At 39.2% G+C, this 26,357-nt stretch overlaps 3 protein-coding genes and 1 pseudogene across 4 annotated transcripts; all 4 read right to left on the bottom strand.

Moving 5' to 3' along the window:
- Positions 1-2,090: 2,090 nt before the first annotated feature.
- On the bottom strand, positions 2,091-2,723 carry LOC306854106 (claudin-4-like; the record flags this gene model as incomplete). Its single annotated transcript, XM_079391932.1, has 1 exon — positions 2,091-2,723. The coding sequence occupies one exon, from the start codon at positions 2,721-2,723 to the stop codon at positions 2,091-2,093; it is 633 nt and encodes a 210-aa protein (XP_079248058.1).
- Positions 2,724-5,871: 3,148 nt separating this feature from the next.
- On the bottom strand, positions 5,872-10,456 carry LOC306854149 (annotated as a pseudogene). Its single transcript has 3 exons — positions 9,833-10,456; positions 6,746-6,761; positions 5,872-6,600 (listed from the first exon to the last, which is right to left on the bottom strand). The product of its transcript is annotated as an uncharacterized misc_RNA (transcript).
- LOC306853885 (claudin-4-like) lies at positions 9,161-12,373 on the bottom strand. The gene has a single exon (XM_079391552.1). It carries the CDS (start codon positions 12,311-12,313, stop codon positions 11,570-11,572), a length of 744 nt encoding a protein of 247 aa, XP_079247678.1. The 5' UTR covers positions 12,314-12,373; the 3' UTR covers positions 9,161-11,569.
- Positions 12,374-19,245: 6,872 nt separating this feature from the next.
- On the bottom strand, positions 19,246-22,224 carry LOC306853886 (claudin-4-like). The gene has a single exon (XM_079391553.1). It carries the CDS (start codon positions 22,187-22,189, stop codon positions 21,557-21,559), a length of 633 nt encoding a protein of 210 aa, XP_079247679.1. The 5' UTR covers positions 22,190-22,224; the 3' UTR covers positions 19,246-21,556.
- Between the last annotated feature and the right edge of the window lie 4,133 nt (positions 22,225-26,357).

Raw genomic sequence — 26,357 nt, 5'->3', positions numbered from 1 at the left:
CTTGGAGTTGCATAATAGACTCCTCTATGTCAAACATGGCGGAGTCCCTCTGCCGCGATCCAGCGTTCATCCCGGCATCCGGGGGCGGCGCTGTGTCCGGTGGAGTCTGAGGTGATTTGAGGATCACAGTGAGGGCTTCCCCAAGAGGAGTTCCTCACTCCGCAGCTGGTGGGGAGTTCCTCACTCCGCAGCTGGTGGGGAGTGTGCTGGAACCTCTGCAGAGCGGGGTACACCACCTGTTTCCTTCGGTGCTCCCCCTGACAATCAGATGTCGATCGCTGCATCGGAGGGCTCTCTCTCTCTCTCTGGGGAACAGATCTTGTGGCTCCTTCCCTCTCACCACCCTCGATGGTGAAGCCGCTTTGGGGTACACGGGCATCCCCTCAGTGGAGCGGTCTGTGGCCATGCAACTGTGTCCAACAGCCGCTACCTCTCTGCGGGGTGAGCCATGTCTCCCCTCTCGGGCTTGTAAGTATTCGTCAGGCCTAACTGGCAGTGCTTATAGAGCTAGTGGGGAGGAGGCTTCTGTCCTCCACTCCATGACGTTACTGCAGGTCCATCAGGCCAAAGCCCTGAGAGACCTGCACGAGGGTGGTCATGACCTGGCAGTTCTACATGAGCTGTGTGCTGCGACAGATCAGCAACAAAGGTGACTGCACAGTCTCTGGGTCGTGCGATGTCCACACTTGTGGTCCAGTAGCCACGCAAAAACGTTTGTTTATTAAATACAAACAGGTGTTTACTATTCTACATCTTAAAAAGTGTCAGAAGGCTGACATTATTAAAACCCCACATTTTAGCATTTACCATGTTACTGCAGACTATTTGGTAAAGTGATTGTGCCTTTAATTTTTGAAACACCAGGAAGAAACGTAACATAATGATTTCTATTTTAAGTGGTACTGCCTGCCCTCTACGAGATTTTTGAATTCCAACAAGAGATAAAACACTATTTGAATACAATTTTACTTTCTCTTATCAAAAAAGTACTCAGTACAGTTACAGTCTTATGAACACTTTAATGAGTAATCCTTTTTAAATGAGTAATGCCCTCTTTCCTTCTTTCTTTCAGATTTTTCTGGTTCACAACAGCACTCCATGTACTTGACATTGATTTAAAGCCGCAAGGTTTAAAGCAAAGGATCAGTTCACTCAAAAATGAAATTTATACATTAATCTTCTCACTTTTTTTCTCTCTCCAGAAAATATAGCAGTCAATGGTAATCAAAACTAAAACTGTTATTCATTTATTTATTTATTTGATGGGGACAGCACTCATTAATTATCAGTAACAAAACAATTCCTTAAAGGCTCATTTTCATCTGTAGTCCCTGACCAATTCTTAATAAGCAACCTAAAAAAAAAGTAAACAAGTAATAATATCACAAAAAAAAAAAAAAATCACAATTATGACATTTAAAATACAATGCATTAAAAAAAAATCATTAAATATTGTTAATTGATATTGTTCAGTAACAATAAAAGTACAGTCCAGCAACAAATGATAATTATTCTTAACACTACCTTATTACTCAAAATTATCTGTTTGAAGCCTTACGAAACAGAAAACACATTATTAAACTCTCTCTCTCTCTCTCTCTCTCTCTCTCACACACACACACATACACACACAAAGAAACACAAACACATTTGTTTCTGTATCTTAATAGGGACTTTCCATTGACTTCTGTTGTTTTTATTCTATTCTTACTGTAGTCCCTTCAATGTACAGTATGTGAAATCACACACACACACACACACACACACACACACACACACACACAAACATATTCACTTATAAAAATATTCATATACTGATGTCATCTAAGTCTGAGTCATCTAAGGTTTTAAATGTTTTATTTATTTTTTATCTAAATAAGAACAAATATACGAAGATAGGCTACACAGAAATACACAAGCACAAATTTCTTTCTTTCTTTCTTTCTTTTGGTTATCACAAAAAAAAAAAAACACTTTTCTTATTTAGCACAGAATCCTCAAAAGCCAAATATATTCTTTGAGATGTTTATCACTTGTGTGATATCACTTTTGCACTTGATCAGTGTCTGTTTAGTGGCATGTGTTGTATATCACACGTAGTTCTTTATGGCATAGCCGCTGTGGGTGTCCGTCTTTGTTAGTGTGTATCTCGGTGAGTAGTTGTGACGCTCTGGTGGGCAGCTGGTGCAGAGAATGGCCCCGCCGACGAACAGAAATCCCGCCGTGACCCAGCCCACATACAGCGCTGCCCCCATCTCCCTCTTCAGCGCTTCATGCACGATGGGATTGTGAAAGTCTCTGATGATGGAGTCGGCCGTCCAGGACACGGGCACCACAGCGGTCAGTCCAGAAAGCATGAAGGTGATCCCAGAGACCACCACGATCCGTGCTTTGGCTCGTGGGTTACTGAGGCAGTTCGTGCAGTCAGCCCCAACCAGAAAGATGAGGAAAGCCAAACAGGCCAGAGCCATGGTGGTCACGATCAGCCCGCGCGCCGCCTGCAGGGAAGGGTCCAAATCCAGCAGCGCGTCGTAGAGTTTACACTGCATCTGACCGATGCGCTCGTACACACACGTCATCCACAGGCCCTCCCAGAAGACCTGAGCCACCACAATGTTTGTGCCGATGAAGGCCGTCACCTTCCACATGGGCAAAGCGCAGATGATGATGGTTCCTGCAAAGCCGATCATTGAAAGAGTGATTCCCAAGACCTGCAGAGCCATGGGGGGGCTGGGAGGATAGAAAACAGAGACAACCATTAGGAAATTATTTCTGAGAAACAATGTTATAAATAATGAAACAGATGTGATTTAAGCTGGCCACACACTAGGACATTTTCAAATCTTAACTGATTTTAAAACCAGAAGACAGTTTGAACGTACACACTAGACGATTCAACCAGACCATGAGACCACACACTTGTCGACTGTGGGAATGATTTCACAGTGACACGAGATCTCACGGAGACTCACGAGATCAAACGTGACTAGAAAAGAAAAACAAATAGAGAACAATCGACGTTGTCAGCTGGCTCTCCCGGCACGCATTCTGTTTCACACTGAAAAACAAAGTATAAAAGAGAATATGGGTGATGTTCTTTTTCAATACTCTGCTTTCGTGGCATGTTTGTGGCATCCAGTAGATGACACTTGCTCGCTCTCATTGGCTATCGCGGGTATCACTTCAGAGGCAGCCCGAGTCGTAAATATCAAACATAGTTCGGGGGCGCTCCGTCTCGATCAGGAACAGTTAAATAGTTGTAATGACACCACACAATAGAGTTTATTTTGGACAAAAAAAAATAGTTTGCGACTAGCTTTGAATCAGTCGAATCGATCGTTCAGGGGTGCAAATCATGCTTAAAATTGGCCTTAAAATCTTCTAGTGTGTGGACAGCCTTAGGCGCCATTTACACTAGTGCATTCTTGTTGGGGAAGTTGTGGCCTAATGGTTAGAGAGTCGGACTTGTAATCCAAAGGTTGCGGGTTCGAGTCTCCGGCCGGCAGGAATTGTAGGTGGGGGGAGTGAATGTCCAGCGCTCTCTCCACCCTCAATACCACGACTGAGGTGCCCTTGAGCAAGACACCGAACCCCCAACTGCTCCCCGGGCGCCGCAGCATAAATGGCTGGGTGTATGTTCACGGTGTGTGTGTGTTCACTGCTGTGTGTGTGTGTTCACTGCTGTGTGTGTGTGTGCACTGCTGTGTGTGTGTGTGTGTGTGTGTGTTCACTGCTGTGTGTGCACGTTGGATGGGTTAAATGCAGAGCACGAATTCCGAGTATGGGTCACCATACTTGGCAGTATGTCACATCACTCACTTCACTTGTTTTAAAACGCATAACTAAGTAAGTCCGTAAGACGTCAAGTGCACATGAAGTGTTCCATTTGGGATAGGGCCTGAGAGTGCAAGTACAAGTCTTAGTTCTCGCCTTAGTTGTAGCAGTAGCATACGAATGGCTTTGTTTCACATGGGGGCAGTATATCAAACTACAGGTGACGTTTAATTGGAATTTGTTCAACTGAGACAATGTTTGGAGTGTGAATGAAACCGATACTGACTGAGGAGCAGATTTCTCAACAGAGAGCTGTAGAGGTGCTTGTCATGCTTTTATTTCTGTCTTTGACATCATTTGTTTACATATCTAAGAATGCAATATATGTCCTCCCACATAAAATAATTACTATATGCTTTGCTTAAAGGAATACATGACATTTCCTTAAAGTGATTATCTGAAATAACTGTGTGACTTGGGACAGTTGAGGAGAGAAAAATAACAAATGCGGGTTTCATTGTAAGCAAGACCAGGTTGTTTGTGTATATAAGCCTGAGAACTGTGTAATAAGAGCCTGTGAGAGAGGCTAGGTGGGAGAACTGGTTTTCAGTTTAACTGAAACTCCTGGACTCTGTTTATATTAATTATGAATTCAAATGTGTCAGACATAGAAAGAAGCACTTATGTCACATTGCCCACTCAACATTTATAACTCTTAGTACCTGAAGAAGGTGAAGAAACACACAATACAGGTGAAATACACATAATCATGTCATCATTATAAACTACAGTAACATAAAACCGCAGTAAAATTAGCTGTATTCTAATAGAAATTAATTATACCGTGTATATATATATATCCAGGTATATGTATACACTCACACACACACACACACACACACACACACACACACAAATATATATGTATATCCGTATATATAAACCATGTGCACTCTGACAACAAGATGAGGCATAGCTGTGTTTATATAAACACAGCTATGAATAATCTTGTTGTCAGAGTGCACATGGCTTGTTCGACTGACTAATGGTATCTAGGTGTTCCTGAACAGCAGGTTTTCCTAGTGTTGTGTACTGTGTGTTCTAATCCTCCTACTCACAGAAAACCAAATCATTGACACGGATACATAATCTTTGACCAAATTTTGATTAATGACACGTTCTTCTGAATGTAAACATGGCCATTACCTTCCTTATAAGAGTTGAAAGAACTTATGTTGATAAGAAGTTTTTTTATTTTATTTTATTTTTTAAAATCTTGCTGGTTTATATGATTTCCATCTTTCACCACTGAGCAGCATAAGGTATTTTTTTTTGTCAGTAAATTCAGTCTCACAAAACAAAACCAGCCATAATGTATGCTAGGAATACCCATACTTAAAAATAATAATAAATAAAAATAAATAAATAAATATATATATATAAAGTATACAAAAATAAATTTGCTAAAATTATGTTTCAATATCAATTTACATAAATATATTTTCTGCCAATATGTTTTTTTTTGTTTGAACAACTATTTAAAAAATATATAATTATACATATTTCTGAAGGCATTTAATAATAGTTTTGCCCTTCATAGTTTCAATCCACGAATATTCATATTTTGCATTTGAAGTAAAATTTTATTTGTTGTCTATAACACACGTGAACATATATATATAAAAAAAATGTTTACTAATGAATCATTAAACATAGTTTGATAGTTGGCTATTCCATCCACATTTGCATTTAGAATAAATGTTGGCTACTGTAAGATTGGAAAAGTATTTTCTTGCATCTGAAATACATTTTGAAAAAATAATTTTGTAAATGAAGGTTGAAGCTGAATATATTTTCCATTTCAAAAATATATTTCTTCATATACACTTCAACATATACAGTATCTAAAATATATTTTGGCCATAAAAAAACTAAATAATTTTTTGGTGTATGGGCATGTTTACTTCATACAAAACCACATATCATTAATGAAAAACAAGTTATTTTGCTCAAGCATTTACAAAAGACAATTCAAACTAATTTGAATTTCAAGACTATTTTGTTATTTCAAAACATGCTACAAAATTTTCTTTCAAATCATTTCATTTTGTCAAGTGGTCTAGATGTAGGTTGAAGAGCTGGCACCACGTGTCTCAGAAGAGCGTCGACCCCACTTGATGGCTTTGACATCTTTACAGGATTGTATATGACAGATGCTGAGCTGTTCTCTTTTGGTGGGCAAGAACTGCAAAGCAGCCCCCCTCCCAGCAGCAGAAGCAGCCCTGCGGCCCAGCCGAGGTACAGCGAAGCCCCCAGCTCCCTGCGCTGTGCATCCAGCAACAGGGGGTTATAGAAGTCGTTCGCTATAATGATGGCAGTCCAGGACACAGTGATAAGACACAACACTCCAGAGACCATCAGAAGCACAATGAAGAACAATGGATGCTTTCACTTTTCCACTTTCCTCGGCTATGAAGTTGGTGCATTTCCCTGAGACGAGTGCCACAAGAATCCCAGCGATGCCCACCAGGATGGAAAACACCAACAGGACACGAGCAGCCTTCAGATCTGGGCTCAACGCCAGCATGGAGTCATAGACTTTACACTGCATCTGTCCGGTGCTCTCCACCACACAGCTCATCCAGATCCCCTCCCAGAAGATCTGAGAGGTCACAATGTTGGTGCCAATGAAGGCTGTTACTCTCCACGTGGGTAAGGCGCACACAATTATCACTCCAATCCAGCCGAACAGTGCCAGGATGCAACCCAGTAACTGCATTCCCATAGACGGCATCTCAATATCAATCCTTTTTAAAAAAACTAAACCTGTATGTACGAGGAAAACACAGTGGATTGAGAAAAACGCATGCTATTCCCAAAGAGGATCTGCACAAACTGAGGCAAAGCAGCTTTCTGAGATTCTGTGTGTTTGTGACAATATAGGGGTTTAAAGTTTGAGAGATCGGTTTACGGTCCTTTGTCACTTCCTATAAAGGGAGGGATAAGTGAAAATCTTTATGAAAATACTGCGGTGTGCCAGAGCTAGAGAGGTAAGAGCTGCCGGTTAGCGACTCTGTTGCAAATGATTCCTGTGGCACCGGGTGATATGGACTTCTTTGTTGTAGTGGACAGGGGAACTAATCGACGTACACTTGGCGGCACTCGCTGTTGTGTGAACTTCCGGAAAAGCGGATGAGTTTCGTGGTTCTTTAATGACGTGCTGTTCAGGTATGTTTTCAACCTTTTATATTTAATGCCTCAGTCCGACTCAAGTCCGCTTGGTGAGTTTCCTCTTTGGTTTAATTCAGGTGTGTTTCATATGCCTGTTTAAGGTTATGGTGGGTTGTTTCGTCATCATTGTCGTTCACTGGACGCTTTAATCAGAAGTCCGGTTCAACATAAACTGCTGAGCGACCACAAACTTACTGCGTGCTGCTGTTTGGCTTGATTTCACAGATATACGACTGTTGAGCGACCACAAAATTACTACGTGCTGCTCTGCTGTGTAGCCTTACTGACTAGCGTCACTGCGACTTCTCCGACCTCAACGGCACCATTAATGTTAACTTTTCTCTTTCATTCCATGAGAACTGGTGTGGATGTTTTCATTGCCCAGGATTTGATATTGGGTACTCAGAATGTAAGGAGCTGTATTTAAAGTGGTCTTTGATGCTCATTATTCTTAGTCATCACTGTTCATTGTTGTTTTGATTTAAGTTTTCTTTTTTTTTGGTCTATTTATTATTATGTGAATGTTTGTTTTGTTTAATTCTTTATTTTTGGCTCAAGTGCGGTCTTTGTGGCCCGGTACGAGTTAAACAAACACCTGGTCTGTATTTTCCCGATGCTGTCTAGGATATCCAGTTATCCAATTGTTCTCATAAGAGTACCCTGGATTTAAGTGGTGAATGTGTAATATTCAACAATGTTGTGAGGTGACGATCATCTGGAATGTATCTTTCTGTGATGAGAATGCTTGTTATCATACTGGTTTGAGATGAACATTGTGCATTTGGGTCAAACAATTGTTTTTGTGTATTTCTTGTTTTCTCCTTTTTTTATTTATTTTGTGGTGTATGAGTCTGATGTGTGTTCTTTATTGTAGGCCTTGGTGGCAAGGAAACTAAGGGCGGCAGCCCTCCTCATCTTGGTGGTGGTATTTTGGAGTGATTGCTGTGCCACTCGGAGGTGTTTGACTGAGTGCAGTGCGAGTACACGTGTGTTTGTGGTTTTCTTTGTTTCTTTTCTTTTAGGAGAATAGGGAGGCCCCTAGGGGTGGAGTAATTCGGCTGCCGTTCCCAATTTCCGTTGCCAGGAGTGTCCAATTTTGAACATCCTTTTTCTGATGATTTTCTTTTCTTTTTTTTTTTATTGTTTGTATCATTTTAATCAATAAAGTGATTTTATTGCTTGTATCCTTCACCCATGTCTCATGCCTGACTCCAACCAATACGAGCCTGTGAGCCTTGTGTGCTCCTAATTTGTTTAGGGGGCGATTCCCTGGTAATAAGCCCCCAGGGTGGCGTTGTTGGTTTATTTATTTGGTGTCCCTGTTTCTGAGCCCGAACGCCACACTGACATCTTGTCTAACCGGTTTGGGAGGACCTGAAACCAAAGTTTAAGCAAAACAACTTCTGAGTGTTTTGGTTGGAATAGAGATTTAGTGTTTTTCAATTAAATATTTAAAATGTCCAGATATCCTGCCTTTGTGGAATATTACAATTAGGTGCTGACCTTTTTTATTTTATTTTTTTCGTTTATTTTTTTATTTTTTTTTGAAAATGTGCTGATTTGCTGAAATGCATGCACATGAAGCCCATGGATGGATTGTGATGCTGGCATGCCCCATGGCATAGATATTTAAAAAAGGCCCATTACCAATGCTTTCAACTGTTTATACCTGTTTGGCCCATAGTAAAGACACGGATACATTTTGATCAAATTCTGATTAATAATGGAAAATTCTTCTACATGTACTGTAAACATGGCCATTTCCTTTTCTAGAAGAGCTGGCAGAACTTGTTTTTAGGTGTAGTTTTAAAAAAAATATATAATTTTCTCCTATCTCCTCTTTTTTTCGACTTGTCACAGATCTAGTGATTTTACACTCATTTTATTTGTTGAATTAGCCAGCAAGCTAAAAAAAAAACAATTTTTTTTCTTTTTAAGCTTGCTGTCTAATACTACAAATTGATTTGAACTGGCTGTTAATTCGATCACCACTAAGCAACATAATTTTATTTTTTGGCAGTAATTTCAAGAAAGTTGTAGAGCTTCACCCATTTGAAAGAGCAAATATTACTGAAGGAACAATTGTTTTTACTTAGTGAGTCTAATTTTGATCAAATTTCCTTGAATGAAGTAGAGACAGACTAAAGATGCATTATAGTTGTTTATTAATTTTATACAGCAAAATATAGTTTTTTTTACAGCATTGCTAAAAACAGGTTTTACAGGAGGTCTTTGCCAACATCTCTGTTGCTATTTTCAACAGTTAAGTCACCATCAGAGGTGAGCACGATCTGTAATGTTTTCTTTGATATGAGAATATTCAGTATTGTCAAACTATTGTTATGAAATGATGTCAAAGCATTTATTATAGTAAACAAATTTACTGATCTAGACATCTTTGTGCAAAAATGCTAATTTATGTTTAGAAAAATCATAGAAGGTTAATACACATTTTATAAAATCATAGTCATTGTAATTTATTAACAGTCAGATATCTACAATGATAAATGAAACTATTCATATTGTCATATTAAACATAAATGACAAGAACTTCTGGTTTCTAAAAAAAACACAGTTAACATATCAGAACATTTCAGATCTCTGTCGCGTCCCTGAGTTAGATTCCTCTTATCACATTATAAATTTTCTCTTTCAGTGATCTGTAGAATCACAGCACAAAATCTCAGTAAATAAACTGTGTCATATCAGACACTGCCCTTCCTTCGTTTCTCCTTAGGAAAAAAATCCAGAGGTGAGAATAAAGAGGCTTTACGAAAAAAGGGTCTTTGTAAGTAAAAAGTCTTTGCGTGCTTGATTTCTTTCAGACGTAGGCTCTGCTAGTGGCAGTGGACCGTGGCTGAATGTACTTGATGTTGTGGTTGTCCTCTTTAGGCGGGCAGGAGCTGCACAGAATACCTCCTCCCAGGATCAGCAGTGCAGCAGCACCAAATCCGATATAGAGAGAAGCCCCGAGCTCCCTCCTTTGGGCATCTGTGAGGAGGGGATTGTAGAAATCCCTGACAATGGTGTTTGCTGACCAGCAGACGGGGACCAGGACCAGCACTCCAGCAACGATGAAGATCACACCACTGGCGATAGCCACCTTTGTCTTGGTGTCTTCTCTCTCTACAAAGTTGGTGCATTTTCCACCAGCAAGCCCCAGAACGATCCCAAAGACACAGACAATGATGGCGACGATCACAAGCGCACGAGCAGCCTGCAGGTCCTGAGGTAAAGCCAGGAGCGAGTCGTAGATTTTGCACTGCATCTGTCCTGTGCTCTGGATCACACAGTTCATCCACAAGCCCTCCCAGATGGTCTGTGCTGTCACGATATTGGCTCCAATGAACGCGGTCACCTTCCACATGGGAAGGGCGCAGATCACAATCGCCCCCAAGAAACCAATAATGGCCAGGGACAGGCCTAGCATCTGTCGACACATAGACACCATTTTTCTCTCGTTTGCTCGGCTTCGTTGGCTTGAAAGCGTTTGCTTCTCTGTAAATCGTAGAAATGACTTCTGATCCTAGCTTTCAGAGTTTTAAGATTGTCTCAGCGGGGTGGAGTCCAAGTCGGATGGAGCTGAAACCAGGTTAAGGTGAATTTTCAAGCTTGACCAGATTCCCCAGCAAGGAATGACGATAAGAGACTAGTTTCGGTGAGATGTCCATAAACAAGGAACAATAAATTGTCACACAAACACAAAGGAACCAAGTCATCAACCAAAAGGATTGGATAGATATCACACACAAACTTGTTGAGACTCAAAGCCAAAAATTTGAAGCTAAAAATCAAGCTAAGCGATATAAGACATCCGTACACCATCAGTGGTTTGATAGCAGGATGAATTAAATGCTTATTAAACATGACTTTGTTTTCCTATTACTGTAATGAAACTAAACCAACGCAACACTACAATTGATTTGAATTTATTTCCTGTTAATGTCCATGCAGAATTCACAGTGCTTTCCAAGTAATATTTACAAAACAATTACATCAACACATCAACAATTAAATGGGCATTTTAATCATATTTTCATTTTTATTTCATGTTTTTATATTTACATTTTTTGGTCTATTTGACAGCTATAGGCAATAAAGGTTTAATTCTAAATGTTCAGTTAATGAAGGATAAATATATAAATTAAACTCTGAAATCATTTATAATAATCCAGAAATATATTTATTGATTAAAAATACAAAGCTATACTTATTATCAAAATATTCCCCATTGGAGAAGCAATCAAAGTTACACATTCTTTGGAAAATATCACAGAAAAGGCTTGAATTTGCAAAAAAAAGTGAACAACATGAGTACTTGCAAATTTCACCTATACTCTGTTGAGACATAAATATATACATACTTCATTAGCATTAGAACAACTGGAATGAGAGGAGAAAGAGGACAAACCAGATTTTCCAAATCATCTCTATTCAAACGCTAGCAAAGAATAAGACACGACAAGCAAGTCATACAAACATTTACACATTTTATTTAACCAAACAGTAGGGATTTCACTCAAAAATGTTTCAGAAAGTGTCAGTTAATATTATTGTCCATTAGCTAAAGATATTGTCCTGGAACAGGTGTGTAACTTGGGGCTGGATAAGGTTTGTTAGGAAGATAAGCTCCAGTATATACAGCACTCGGTGCGTATGTTTTGGCAGGCATATAAGATGCAGGAGGCCCATACATAGGTCCTTGGTAGGGGTACATGGCTGGGTATTTTGGATACATATCTTCTCTCGGTGGGCAGGAGGTACACAGAATGATCCCTCCAAACAGAAGAAACCCTGAGGCGCCCCAGCCGATGTAAATGGATGCCCCAAGCTCTCTCTTTTGGGTCTCAATTGTGAGAACACTCTGGAAATCTGAGATGGTGTAGGCTGAGGACCAGCAGACTGGAATGAGACAGATGACTCCAGCTACAATGCACAAGATCCCACCCAGAATCAGCACTTTAGCCATGGAGGACTCTTTCTTCAGACAGCTGCTGCACTGGCCTCCCACAAACGTCAAGAGCATCCCAATGAAGCCGATCACTATTGCGATGACGGTCATCGCACGTGCTGCTTGCAAGTCCTGGGTCAGTCTCATGATTGAGTCTTGGACTTTACACTGCATCTGTCCTGTGCTCTGCATCACACAGTTCATCCACAAGCCATCCCAGACCATCTGGCCCGAGACGATGTTGGCACCAATGTACGAAGTGACGCGCCACATGGGCATGCCACAGCTGACACATATGCCAACGAATCCAATGAAGCACAGGACCTGGCCGGAAATCTCTTTAGCAATCCTCCCCATGTTGAAGCTGCTGGTGTTGTCAAACTCAAACGCAGCTGTTGGTCTGGTCTTAACCCATAGGTGTCTGAGAAACAAGCAGGAAGTGATGGCCTGTTTGATTTAGACACAGATCCTCACTGGGAGGAGTTTTGTGTCTCTGGTTGGTTAAACCTGCTGAACAAGATTGCAAAGAAAGATTCTTCATGTAAGCTGCTTGCTCAGTGCTTTCCATGAAGATGCATTCAGATCTGGTTTTGGCTGCATATAGCTGCTGTCTAGATTCTCTTAACTGTCAAAGAAAATGTCACATGTGAACAAAGATTTGAAGATTCTCTCAGATGAGTGGAAAATGATTCAATTTAATGAACACTGGTGTTTAACATGATTTGAAATGAATCCAATATTTGAAAGAGGTGAAATACATTATTAAGTACATATGATTTGCAGTTTTAAGTAGCTTTGGATAAAAGCATCTGTAAAATGACTAAATGTAAATGTAATTGTAATGATTTGTTAACAGATGCAGTAGCAGAAATTAAGTACTTTAAAAAAATTGCTCTATGTAGAAATATCTTGAGATCAAGATGTTTTATAGACAAGATAACAGGGAGTTTTTAGAATGTTTAGGCTTTATTTTGGGTTATAATGGTACAGCGCAAGACTTCTTTTAAGTGCCTTCAAAGAACGTTAACATTCCAGTCCTCGCATGCCAATGTTATGCATATTTTGCAAGAAATTAAGGTTTTTGAGGAAAACCTTCCTGTATTTTTCTCCATACTGAATAGTGGACTTTAGTGGGTATCAACAGGTTGAAGGTCCAAATAGTAGTTTCAATGCAGCTTCAAAGGGTTCTACACGATCCAAGCTGAGGAATATGAGTCTTATCTAGCGAAAATTAGTCATTTTCTAAAAAAATTAATAAATAAATACTTTTTTATACTTTTAACCGCAACTGCTTATCTTGCACTAGCTCTGCGATGTGCGTCTTCACGCATTGCGTAATCATGTTGGAAACGTCACGCGCAGTCAGTTCTTCAATTGTGTACTTCGGTTCAAAAAGGTAGAGTAGGGTAAAACTCCATCTAATTTTCTACTCCAACTTCAAAATCATCCGACATCGTTGTTTTTCCTTTTTTGTAATGGGCATTTGACTTTCTTTGCATGCTCGCTTTGTAAACACTGGGTCAGTACTTCTGCCTACGTCACGCATGACCTTTCCAGAGATGTTCACAAGTCTTTAACCTGGAGTCCGAGTCAAGTCTGAAGTCTTTAAACTGGAGTCCGAGTCAAGTCTGAAGTCTTTAACCTGGAGTCCGAGTCAAGTCTGAAGTCTTTAAACTGGAGTCCGAGTCAAGTGTGAAGTCTTTAAACTGGAGTCCGAGTCAAGTCTGAAGTCTTTAAACTGGAGTCAGAGTCAAGTCTGAAGTCTTTAAACTGGAGTCAGAGTCAAGTCTGAAGTCTTTAACCTGGAGTCAGAGTCAAGTGTGAAGTCTTTAAACTGGAGTCCGAGTCAAGTCTGAAGTCTTTATACTGGAGTCCGAGTCAAGTCTGAAGTCTTTAACCTGGAGTCTTAAACTGGAGTCAGAGTCAAGTGTGAAGTCTTTAAACTGGAGTCCGAGTCAAGTCTGAAGTCTTTAACCTGGAGTCCGAGTCAAGTCTGACCTGTCTCTCTCCTTCCATTCATAGGGAAAACACTCGAACGAGCTGTCTTCAACCAGCTCTCGCGGTTTCTTTCACAGTACAACAAGCTGGATGCTAAACAGTCAGCTTTCAGGAGTGGCCATTCAACAGAGACTGCGCTACTCTCAGTCACTGAAGCCCTGCGAACTGCAAAGGCTGATTCCAAATCGTCAGTCCTCATTCTGCTGGATCTCTCTGCTGCTTTTGACACTGTCAATCATCAGATTCTCCTGTCTACACTCTCTTCACTGGGCATCACTGGAATTCCACTTCGCTGGTTTGAATCCTATCTCACCGGTAGATCCTTCAGGGTGACCTGGGGAGGGGAGGTATCCAAACCACATCATCTGATCACTGGAGTTCCTCAGGGATCGGTTCTTGGACCCCTCCTCTTCTCCACGTACACTACATCGCTGGGTCCCATCATACATGCACATGGCTTCTCCTATCACTGCTATGCCAATGACACGCAGCTCTATCTCTCTTTTCAACCAGATGACCCAACGGTAGCTGCACGGATCTCAGGCTGCCTGGCGGACATCTCAGCATGGATGAAAGAACATCACCTACAGCTCAACCTGGCAAAGACGGAACTTCTGGTCTTCCCTGCCACTCCGACTCTACGGCATGACTTCACGATTCAGTTCGGCTCATCAATGATTACCCCATCAACTTCGGTCAGAAATCTTGGTGTAATCTTTGATGACCAGCTGACCTTCAAAGAGCACATTGCAAAGACTGCTCGTTCCTGCAGGTTTGCACTACACAACATCAGAAAGATCAGGCCCTTTCTGACAGAGCATGCTGCGCAACTTCTTGTCCAGGCCCTGGTTGTTTCTAGACTGGACTACTGCAATGCTCTTCTGGCTGGTCTGCCATCAAACGCAATCAAACCTCTACAAATGATTCAGAATGCAGCGGCACGACTGATCTTCAACGAGCCCAAAAGAGCGCATGTTACACCTCTCTTCATCTCTTTGCACTGGCTACCAGTGGCAGCTCGCATCCAGTTCAAGTCACTGATGCTTGCGTACAGATCTACCACAGGCTCTGCACCCTCCTACTTCCACTCACTATTACGAACCTACATCCCCTCCAGAAGTTTGAGATCTGCTAGTGAGCGACGCCTTGTGGTACCATCACAGAGAGGCTCAAAATCACTCTCCAGAACATTCTCATTCACCATTCCTGGCTGGTGGAATAATCTTCCCACTCCTATCCGGAACGCCGGATCTCTGGCAACCTTCAAGCAACAACTGAAAACTCATCTCTTTCGGCAGTACTTGACTTCATCCTAAACTCAAAAAAAAAAAAAAAAAAAAAAACTTTCCGTCTATCTTTCTCTCCACCTACTAGTTTGTACTTATTTGAACAATGACTGAGACTTGGTGTTATGAGCACTTCCTCTGTCTGACTGCCTCTTCAAGATGAATCGCTTTTTGTATTCCCCAATTGTAAGTCGCTTTGGATAAAAGCGTCTGCCAAATGACTAAATGTAAATGTAAATGTAAATGTCTTTAAACTGGAGTCAGAGTCAAGTCTGAAGTCTTTAACCTGGAGTCCGAGTCAAGTCTGAAGTCTTTAAACTGGAGTCCGAGTCAAGTCTGAAGTCTTTAAACTGGAGTCCGAGTCAAGTCTGAAGTCTTTAACCTGGAGTCTGAGTCAAGTGTGAAGTCTTTAACCTGGAGTCCGAGTCAAGTCTGAAGTCTTTAACCTGGAGTCCGAGTCAAGTCTGAAGTCTTTAAACTGGAGTCCGAGTCAAGTCTGAAGTCTTTAAACTGGAGTCCGAGTCAAGTCTGAAGTCTTTAACCTGGAGTCTTAAACTGGAGTCCGAGTCAAGTGTGAAGTCTTTAAACTGGAGTCCGAGTCAAGTCTGAAGTCTTTAAACTGGAGTCAGAGTCAAGTCTGAAGTCTTTAACCTGGAGTCCGAGTCAAGTCTGAAGTCTTTAAACTGGAGTCCGAGTCAAGTGTGAAGTCTTTAAACTGGAGTCCGAGTCAAGTCTGAAGTCTTTAACCTGGAGTCCGAGTCAAGTGTGAAGTCTTTAAACTGGAGTCCGAGTCAAGTCTGAAGTCTTTAACCTGGAGTCCGAGTCAAGTCTGAAGTCTTTAACCTGGAGTCAGAGTCAAGTGTGAAGTCTTTAAACTGGAGTCCGAGTCAAGTGTGAAGTCTTTAAACTGGAGTCCGAGTCAAGTCTGAAGTCTTTAAACTGGAGTCCGAGTCAAGTCTGAAGTCTTTAACCTGGAGTCCGAGTCAAGTCTGAAGTCTTTAACCTGGAGTCAGAGTCAAGTGTGAAGTCTTTAAACTGGAGTCCGAGTCAAGTGTGAAGTCTTTAAACTGGAGTCCGAGTCAAGTCTGAAGTCTTTAAACTGGAGTCCGAGTCAAGTGTGAAGTCTTTAACCTGGAGTCCGAGTCAAGTGTGAAGTCTTTAACCTGGAGTCCGAGTCAAGTCTGAAGTCTTTAAACTGGAGTCCGAGTCAAGTGTGAAGTCTTTAAACTGGAGTCCGAGTCAAGTGTGAAGTCTTTAAACTGGAGTCTGAGTCGGAGTCGAGTCTCAAGTCATTTAACGGCTCGCTAAAAAAATCCCATTCAGAATCCTCATGTATTGAAATCTTCATATTTACGAAGCTGTTTTATAGGCTATAGACAAAATATATGATCTATGATCTGCTTTTTTTTTTTTAAATAGTCCTATCTACCATGACGCATAAGCAAATATGTGACACAGATATTACAAAACCATACAAATAAAGTATTTCTTTTTTTATATAAGTCAGGGGTATTCAATTAAAGTTCCAAGAGGCACGGCCTTTATATTTTCTTCCAAGCAGATGTCCGGACAAATTATTATAATTTTTTTTTTACATGTATTATATTTTTACATTTAGATACATGTGAGGCCATGTGACAAAGTAAAAAATATTGTTTCTGTTCAGGCTTTTCCTCCTGAAATCCTATCCTAGCCATCTAACAACAATTTTCCCAATTATAATTACATGATTCTTTTGAAATGTTCTTAGCATACAGATTAACACCTTTGAATTTTTTTTGGAAAAGTTTGTGAAAAATTGTGTTTTATGTTCGGTCACAATTGTGACCGGTGGAATAATGTGTGTACTGAATTAACATATTTCTGCAGTCATAAACTCAGTCATTCTTTCTGCAGTCATTTTTATATATCTTAGCCCAGCTATATTAAACTGTTTGATCACATTCTAGGGTTACTATTATGCATAAAAAAATCTTATGCAACATTGATAGGAACACTGAGATAAAAGACAAAAAAATCAATCTTCAACGCATTTCAAAATTGTTACTTTTTTGTAAAATATAACATCAAATTTTTATATTAATGCTACAAGTATTACAACATCATTATCGTAAATTTTTTGTAACATTTGAATTTTTAATTTAGTGCACTATTTTGTCATTGCAACATTTTATTGTCATTTCACTCGCAACTGCAATTGGATTTATATCGTATACCTAAGTTCACTGTTATCCCACCAGTCACTTTTGTGACCATCAACTTGTTTACTCATTTTGTGACTACACTCATCAAAACTAAATATATGCAAATGCATATATTAATACTAGACACCCTAAAGATCATGTGTACCAAAATCTTTGTCATATCTTTATGTTAACATACTTTACCAGCCTTTTGTTTTGGAGCTTTGATGCAGTTATCATCTTCTCAAGGTGTAAACAGGAAGTAAACTGCTCTGGTCATGTGACAATTTGCACTAATCATGTAAAACTGCACATATTTCATTGAGACCCTTTATTTTTTCCATATTTGCAGGAAGTGCAAGGTTTTTAGAGCTTTATAAATGAAAAGGTGGGATTAAATGGGTTGATAATGCTAGGCTAAATGTAGATCAGAAACATCACATCTGGTTTAAACAGTCAGAGTCATAGGTTATATATAGATAAATATAGTAAGAAAAATAACTATATTTGCAGTATTGTTGTTTTCTGCTGTGCTTTAGTGAAAGCAATCTATAATTTTGCAGCTCTCCGTGTTTCTGTTGTTGTTAAAATAGCAGCGTCATCCGTGCCGGCAAAGAGACAAAGAGCACGGAGCTGAAAGGGCTTGAATAAAGGTAGGTAAAAATCCTAGAGTAGCCTATATAGCGGTGAAAGATATTTGCCATAAACGACCCTGAGCGCTTGCTGTGTGACCCGCTCTACTGTTTTGACATGCTGCTCATTTAAAATGGTGCTGTTGTTATGGTTCGCGGTCCGGATGGATGCCGGGGTCTGGATGAGGCCCGCCTTTTGAATATCAGTTATACAAGGATTAAGACTTGTGTTGCTTTTAAAATGTTCATGAGTCCTTTTCCTCGAGTCGAGTCAAGTCTGGAGTCATTTCAGGTCGAGTTTGAGTCAAGTCTGAAGTCTATAAAAATGCGACTCGAACTCGAGTGCCCATCTCTGGGTCGGGCCGGTGCAAGACGAGTGGTTGTGGTTAAAGATATAGACAAATTTTTATTGTTTTAAAGAAAATGACTGACCGTTTCGCTAGATATTTTTTTATTCTGAAAGTGAACTTATCCTTTAATACGATTATAAGGCAATACAGATGTGCTTTTTGTGTATGTGTGGTTTCAGTTGTTACTATATTTTTCATAAATTTAGAATACATTTTATTACGAATGTTTTGGTGAATCGTGATTTGTTCTTAAAATCATTCGTACGCACATTTCAAGCACACATTTGTGAGTATGCATGCTTAGTGAATGAGCCCCAGTGTTCTTTGCTCCCTACTCCCTGAGAAGTTTACTTCACTTTAGAACATTCATTCATGGATTTGTGCTGCACCACAGCCTGCAGTGTCTTCACACACAGACGAAACCTCCTAGTGAGTAGTGTGACATAATATACCTCTGTTAATAAAGAAAATTTAAATTCACGTCTCGCACACTTTAATGCCCTTTGAATGGAACATATAAACTCCCTTTGAACTGGAATCACGGTGGAATAACCTACTTCACAGGGCACTTACCGTTGTATAGAACAAATATCTGAAGTGATAAGAGGAACATACAAAACGTGCAGAGCGGTGGTACGTGAGGACTGGAATTGAAAGAGGCTAATGCTCTATAGTTGCACTGAGCCAAGAGATGTTTTGATTATTAGGGATCAGATTTTTGCCATAACATTTAAACCACATGTCTTATTTATTATAAATAATATTGGATTAATATGTTATACCGTACGGTTGTAACTCTGTTGGTGGTTGCAGTGAAGCGCATGGCAAAAGAGTACAAATTAAACAGTGTTTATTTAAATCCACGAGCTTAAATACTACAGGAGTGCAACAAGGAAAAGCAGAACAGACATGGGTAACTAATTAACAACCAAGGAAACTAACTAGAACATTCAGGTACAGAAAACTAAACCAAAACATAATATACACGACAGCAGTCTGAGGACTTGGGATACTTTATTATTGCTTTGTTTATGGCACTGTTTTATGACAAAAAATACATAATACACAACACTTCATAAAAGGGAATAATAAAAAGGTAATTTTATACACAATTTAAATAAAGGAATACTGAAGGAATACATAAGTTCAAGCATCCCTACAGAATCGAACCCATGACGTTTTTAACTCTATGTTTTGAGCAACTGGATTGCTAACAAAAAAAAAAAAATCACACCACTGGCGATAGCCACCTTTGTCTTGGTGTCTTGTTAAATTCATTGGATTCGTTGGCATGTGTGTCTGTCTCTATGTAGCACCGTGGTCCTGTGAGGCATGGCCTTTCGTTCCCTTATATGTCTTCACATACTGAGGAATGACAACAAAGCTCACTTGAACTAAAACTTGAAATTAAGTACTTTAAAAAAAATCGTCAATGTAGAAATATAATGAGTTCAAGATGTTTTATAGACAAGATAGCAATGTGTTTTTGGAAAGTTGAGGCTTTATTTTGGGTTAGAATGCTACAGCGCAAGACTTTAAAGGACCTTAACAGGGTATTTATGGGCCTATTACTCATTGCACAGCATGCTTTGAGTTTCCATCACTGGAAACAGAATCTCACTAATAATATGCAGTTACAACTGTTGAGTAATGACACAGAAATTCCTGTGAATGTGGGTCATGTCATATAAACACACTGTATATTAAAGAGGCTAATATGCTACATAGAGCCAAGAAAGAAATATTCTGATGTATTGATTAGTAGAGATGAGATTTTACCATAACATTTAAATGTCCTTCTTATTTATTTATTTGTTTATTTGTTTGTTTGTGAAATAATATTGAAAGTGTACCCAAAAGTTATTAAACATGTATTAACTTGTGAGATATGCTTTAATTAATACCATACATCACAATCAGAGGACTTAGGATACTTTGCTGTTGTTTTACTGAAATACATAATACACATGATTAATTAGAGGATAATAAAAAGGGTATTATTGTACTGTACACCAGTGCTTGGCAGTAACTGATTACATGTAATCTGGGTAACGTAATCAGATTCCAAAAATTAAGTACTCATAATTAGATTAAATTACATATTAAAAATACTCATAATCAGACTACAGTTACTTTTTTTATTGATTACGTGATTACATTGTATTCACACAATAGCGAGTAATTATTAATTCATTGATTCTCCCTAACTCTACTTTTTCATCTTTTAAACTTTCCTTTCTAAAATAGCTTACCACTTATATACATTTAGAATATAAAATACAGAAGTACATTATGGCAGTTTTGTGGAGATTCACACAAATACCAGTCATGTGGATATAATTACACAGAAAACTGAGAGGCCACGCAGCATCTGACCACTGGATTTACAATGTTGGATGTTTTTCTTTCTCAACATTTCAGCATTGCATCAACTACAGATGAACACATTAATGTTTATTTGAGTTCTCTCTCAATGATTTATGTGTTACTACAGTATGTCTTTGAAAGGCTTTTGTCTTTAAACACAATACACAAATTCATGTTATTTGCATATAGTTGGGTCAAATGCAATTTATAAGTAAATCAAAAAGTAGTCAGATTATATTGCCTAAAATGTGTGATGTAATTAATTTTTTATGTAATTTTGAAAGAGTGACGGATTACAATTTGTAAGTAATCTACTCAACACTGTTGTAAGCATTTTAAATAAATAAACAATCTATATTTATAATTACACTCTAAAAGCTGTAATATATACATTACTCTTTTATACTAAGCATCCTGCATTGCACTGAAAGAATACATTTTATCAATTCAAGCTTTCCCAGAGAATTGAACCCATGATGTTAATAGTGCTTTGCTCTGTTTGAGCGACTGAATTAACCACATAAAAATTATTTATTCTACAGAAAATGTTAAATGACACATGTAGAGGCATAAATCTTATCACAACATGTAATGTCTATTTAGAAGATATGTATTCGTAATTCTTTGTATTTTTGTAAAGAGGACGAATGAAAATGCTATGCTATTACATGTCAAAAAAATGTCTCAAGTAATTCTACAGATGAACTGCTGACATAAAGTGATGAATTAGACCAATCAGTCACTTGAGTAACCATTTGAAGGCTGGTCGTATGGGTTTTGTGTCTCACACAAACTCTCTCGGAGCAGAATTGGTCCTCACAGCGGAGAACTTGGGGTTGTAGATGCGTTCTTGCTTCGGCGGGCAGTTCCAGCAAAGTATTCCTCCTCCCAGTAAAAGCAAGCCAGCCGATCCCCAGCCGACATACAGAGCTGCGCCCAACTCCCTCCGCTGGGCCTCCACCATCATCGGGTTATAGAAGTTCTGTATGGTCGTGTGTGCCGCCCACGACACTGGGATCATACAAAGAACTCCAGAGATAATTAGGAGAATGCCTGCAACGATGCACGCCTTTGCTTTGGACCCTTGGTCCTCAATGCAGTTGGTGCACTTCCCACCAGCCAGAGACATTACGATCCCAAAGAGTCCAGTCAGAATGGAGATGATGATCATGGCCCGGCCCGCTTGAAGATCAGAGCTGAGCGCCAGCATGGAGTCGTAGACTTTACACTGCATCTGTCCAGTGCTCTGCACCACGCAGTTCATCCACATGCCCTCCCAGATGACCTGTGCTGTGACGATATTGGCCCCGATGAACGCAGACACCTTCCACTGGGGTAAAGCACAAATGATAATGACCCCCAGCCAACCCAGCATGGCTGTGGATATGCCCACAATCTGGAGTCCCTGGGAGACCATTTTTAAACCACGGCCTTTACAGTGAAAAAGTCGCCGAAAGTGTGCAAACCAGAGACTTTTGCTATTTATAGGAAAGGTTTGAAAAGGAGGAGTTTGGTTCTCCTGAGCTGATGATTTCTACGCAGAGCCCCTATGATTGCTCATTTACACTATAAACACAAAACTAATGGCTTTCAGAAGCACAGCAACACTTCAAGGTCCTTCAAGGTCAGTTAAAAAATAGCTTTTCAAAATGACCTTGCACTGACATAAAAGGCCCCGTGAAAAAATATGGTCTTTCTATGAATGATTATGTTTGGGAATATTTAATGTATGCTGTCTTCACATTTTTATGATAGGTAGATAATAAGTACAGAAGAGCATAACACACATTACGAAATGTTCTCATCCATTTTGAAACCACACGAAAGGATCATTAAAATCTTTTTACTGGTCAGCTGTGATCAGTGGTGTGCGGTGGTGTTTTAAAATGAAGAGGCAGTTATAAGTTTATATAGGCTATACATATATATTCATGTCCCTGTTACACTTAATGTGTTTACACTAAGTGCAAAAAGCTATAGATTCTGTTTACAGCTGGATTTTCTGCTGTTTATACTACTTATTGCAAACAGTGGCAATTATCTGCACCTCAGTAGTATAATACAGTATGCAGTAATAACATATTGAGTGAAAATTATCATTTTAATTCAAATTGCTAAATGGATGTCATCTTATTGGGACACTAAATCCCACCCTACACCTACTCTAACCCTACCCGATACTTTAAGTTCAACTTTTAGATTATTTCCTTCATTATTACTGAAAATACATGCCTTTCCGACGTGATATCTCATTTGAAAAAGTTTGGCGAAACGTGGATTCAAACCAAGGTAGATCGCATCAGAAAGGACTTTCAACATGTAACTTACCATCTGTGCCACTGGAGCTGTTTCTTAACGATAGTCTTTAGTCAGTGGCGGCTGCTGATCTTTCAAAGAGGGGAAGCTCATTTTCGGCCTACATCATAAAAATTGTTCATTTATTTATACGTAAATTCTGCCGTACGTTCCCAGCAGTACATTTTCTTTGTCACAGCACTTCCAGTCATACCAGGAGAGCTGAAAAGACCTGCTACTTTTCCCTATCTTTTGCACTAAATCAATCTTAGGTGTTGATCTGCCCTGCTGTTTAATTCTAAGTTTCTCCTCATAAGGAAGACTTTCAAATGGCTTCGCCAAAATCAGTTCGACAATATTAGTACCGTCTGCCATTGTGTGCAGTTTTCTAGCTGGCTAGTTCACCCCTACGACGCTAGCCTATAGCCTACTGTATGAATGAATGAATGAACAAACAATCAAAAAAAAAAGATATTAAACTTGACGGAGGAAATGTGGAAATTAAGTTAGACTGAAACTAGGAATGTAGTGTAGAATTGTGTCAAATGTATGATGAAAATTGGCTAGCAATTTCGCCAAGAAATAGATTGCAGCAGTTTGTCTTTCTACTACACTTGCAAAATCCGCTATGGGACTGAGCTCGAATAGCTTCAGCGTCAGCGACTTTTTATAGTACAAAATCGCTGTCAATCAAAAGGAGATGCAGTCTTTCGACAGACCCTCCAATCATCACGCAGAAGCCCGGAGTCCAGGCCAGCCCACTCCGTCCGGGGGCGGGACATAATCGCAGCATTTATCCAATGACCGTCTAGTTTCGAAGCACTGAAAAAAACTGTTCAAAGCAGCCCCATAGAAGTCAATGGACGCTAGGCTTCAACAGGCAAATACACTGATGCTACGGGAATATATGAGAAGGAAATCGAGTCAGCCGACCGTTTTCGAGATGAACGTGTTCTGACGCATTTTTAGTCAATAAAATGTTAACACAATATTTGACCATTAATTTTTTGACATTATAGGGGAAGCTGAGCTTCCCTTGCAGTCTTAAAGAAATCCCCACTGTCTTTAGTAATGTTTTGTAATCGCATGTTGGTGGGCGGGGTTAGCATAAGTAACTGTGGACAACAAGGCGCATTATATGCACTTGTAAATATACACTTTATATACATATTTGTGAACTGATGCTCAGCTGTTTTTTTAATAGTCAACTTTTTTTCGGGTCATCATCATAAAAGCCCTGTCACAAGTATTGTCACGACTCACAGCCACGACGATACATCTTTCATTTCATCAAGCTGAATGCTCACTAAAAACTGACACAGTCATCATGTTTAAGCCATTTCATGTTTCATTTTGACACGACACAGAGCAGTGATATCTAAGCTTAGTGGGAGAGTTGTTTGTTTACTTTATAATTAGTCAATAACGCCATTATTTCCTTCATTCATGCCGAGAGCATGCACGAAAACAAGAGGCGAGATTTATCGCACGAACCAATCACATCCAATCATAACCGATCATATCTAATTATAGCGTGATGGAGGCATTGCCTCCTCTCATGTGACTTTCCCCCATTCATCTCAGTGAGCCTCCAGAAAAGTCACCGCACGCTTTGGGGTCTCTGTTGAAAGTCTATGGACTGAAGGGAGGCAAGCCTCCGCTATAACTTTACCTGCGGGTGTCGCTGTTGGACAGTATTACTTTATAAAAACGAGTGACTTTTAAACTTTTAATGTCATATTTAGTCATATTTGCACTGTTTAATTTTTGTAAAATCCATTATTTTCTCATCCAGTTTTGAGAAGCCCCTGGTTGTGATCTATAATAACTGGAGAGAGCTTTCTGTTAGTGTTTCCATTCAACACATTGGCAGTTTCTCAAATTCTTCACACAGAAGTATATGACCTCAAGGCAACCATCTTTACTTCATGGGCGCACAATTGCAAGAACATTTGTTACAGTAGAAAAATAAAAATATGTCAATTTCACAGGCCCAGTCTGTCACTGATAGAATATTGACAATAATACTGTTATAATTATAAATCTATTTTTTATTTGTTGCATTTCTGCGATTGTTTAATAGCACACAGTAAACTGTACATCAACAGGGAAACATAATGTGAATCATAATTATTTATCAACACATCAAAATAACTTTACTGCAGTCACCTCTCAAGGTAGTTGTGTGTGTGTGTGTGTGTGTGTGTGTATGTGTATTGTTTATGCTAAATTGTAAGGAACAAAAGATAGTAAAACCTGAAATTTGGGGATTTTTTTTAAAATAGTAAATTATGTTTATCTGAAAGTGTATCAGTGCAGACAGGCTTTCTTTAAGGGGTTAGTATGGTCAGTATAAAAGTAATAGAAGTCTATGGAAAATTCCCACAATTCACAGAAACAAACGTGTGTGTGTGTGTGTGTGTGTGTGTGTGTGTGTGTGTGTGTGTGTGTGAAGACACAGATTAATGGCTACAAAACTCTACTGAACATTTTCCCAGGTAAAAACATTATCTCTTCGAGTTTCACTGTAGTAAAAACCTACACTTCTAAAATGTGAAACACAAAGAAAATAGGACAATTTATATTTGGGCCAGAATGCTGCCATCTGGTGATAAAAATAAAAATAACATGACTTCATGCAATGACAATAACAGCCAGTAGATAGCTGAAGTAAACTATGCGTCCACCCACAGCACATGAATTCAAGATTTTATAGTAAGAACATTATATGTAGACATTATTCATATATCATTCATTTATAAATTATTATTTATATTTATGTATTATTCAACTATTATTGGTCAAATATGTATATATGGGTAGTTGACAAATAAAAAGGAGTGTGTCCTATGGTGTGAGATAGCAAAAATATAGGGAAAAAAAACTTAACATACAAATAACATGAGAAAAATATATCTTCATTCTTAGAGTTACAAATAGCATGAAAGACGTTTATCATCCATGTTAGAATTTATTTTTTTTTTTTAATTTTTCCGTCACACCATAGGACCCATTGATACGTCAACTACCCATATATATATATATTCTCTGTAAGTGTGGGTGTGTGAATCTTTTGCACTCATCATGTAGTTAGTACTTCCCATGCCTTGTGACACCTCCCAGACTACTTGTTTATCAGATAATTATCAGAAGTCTTTTTAAACAAAGAAGTACTAACATAACTGTGCTAGATCCTGATTTTTATTACCGTACTTAAAAATAATTCACATACAATCCATTTTTATCTGTGTGTAATGAAGCAAAAGAACCAATAGTATGTGTTTGTAAAG

Source organism: Barbus barbus, assembly GCF_936440315.1.
Source record: "Barbus barbus genome assembly, chromosome: 34".
In the NCBI taxonomy this organism is placed as follows: Eukaryota; Metazoa; Chordata; class Actinopteri; order Cypriniformes; family Cyprinidae; genus Barbus; species Barbus barbus.
The sequence above is the reverse complement of the archived record's forward strand: the minus strand, read 5'-3'. Positions and strand labels throughout refer to the sequence as shown.

What these genes read in the sequence shown, in the direction of transcription:
- LOC306853885 (XM_079391552.1), bottom strand. Translation starts at nt 12,313, where the DNA reads ATGGGGAGGATTGCTAAAGAGATTTCCGGCCAGGTCCTGTGCTTCATT.
- LOC306853886 (XM_079391553.1), bottom strand. Translation starts at nt 22,189, where the DNA reads ATGGTCTCCCAGGGACTCCAGATTGTGGGCATATCCACAGCCATGCTG.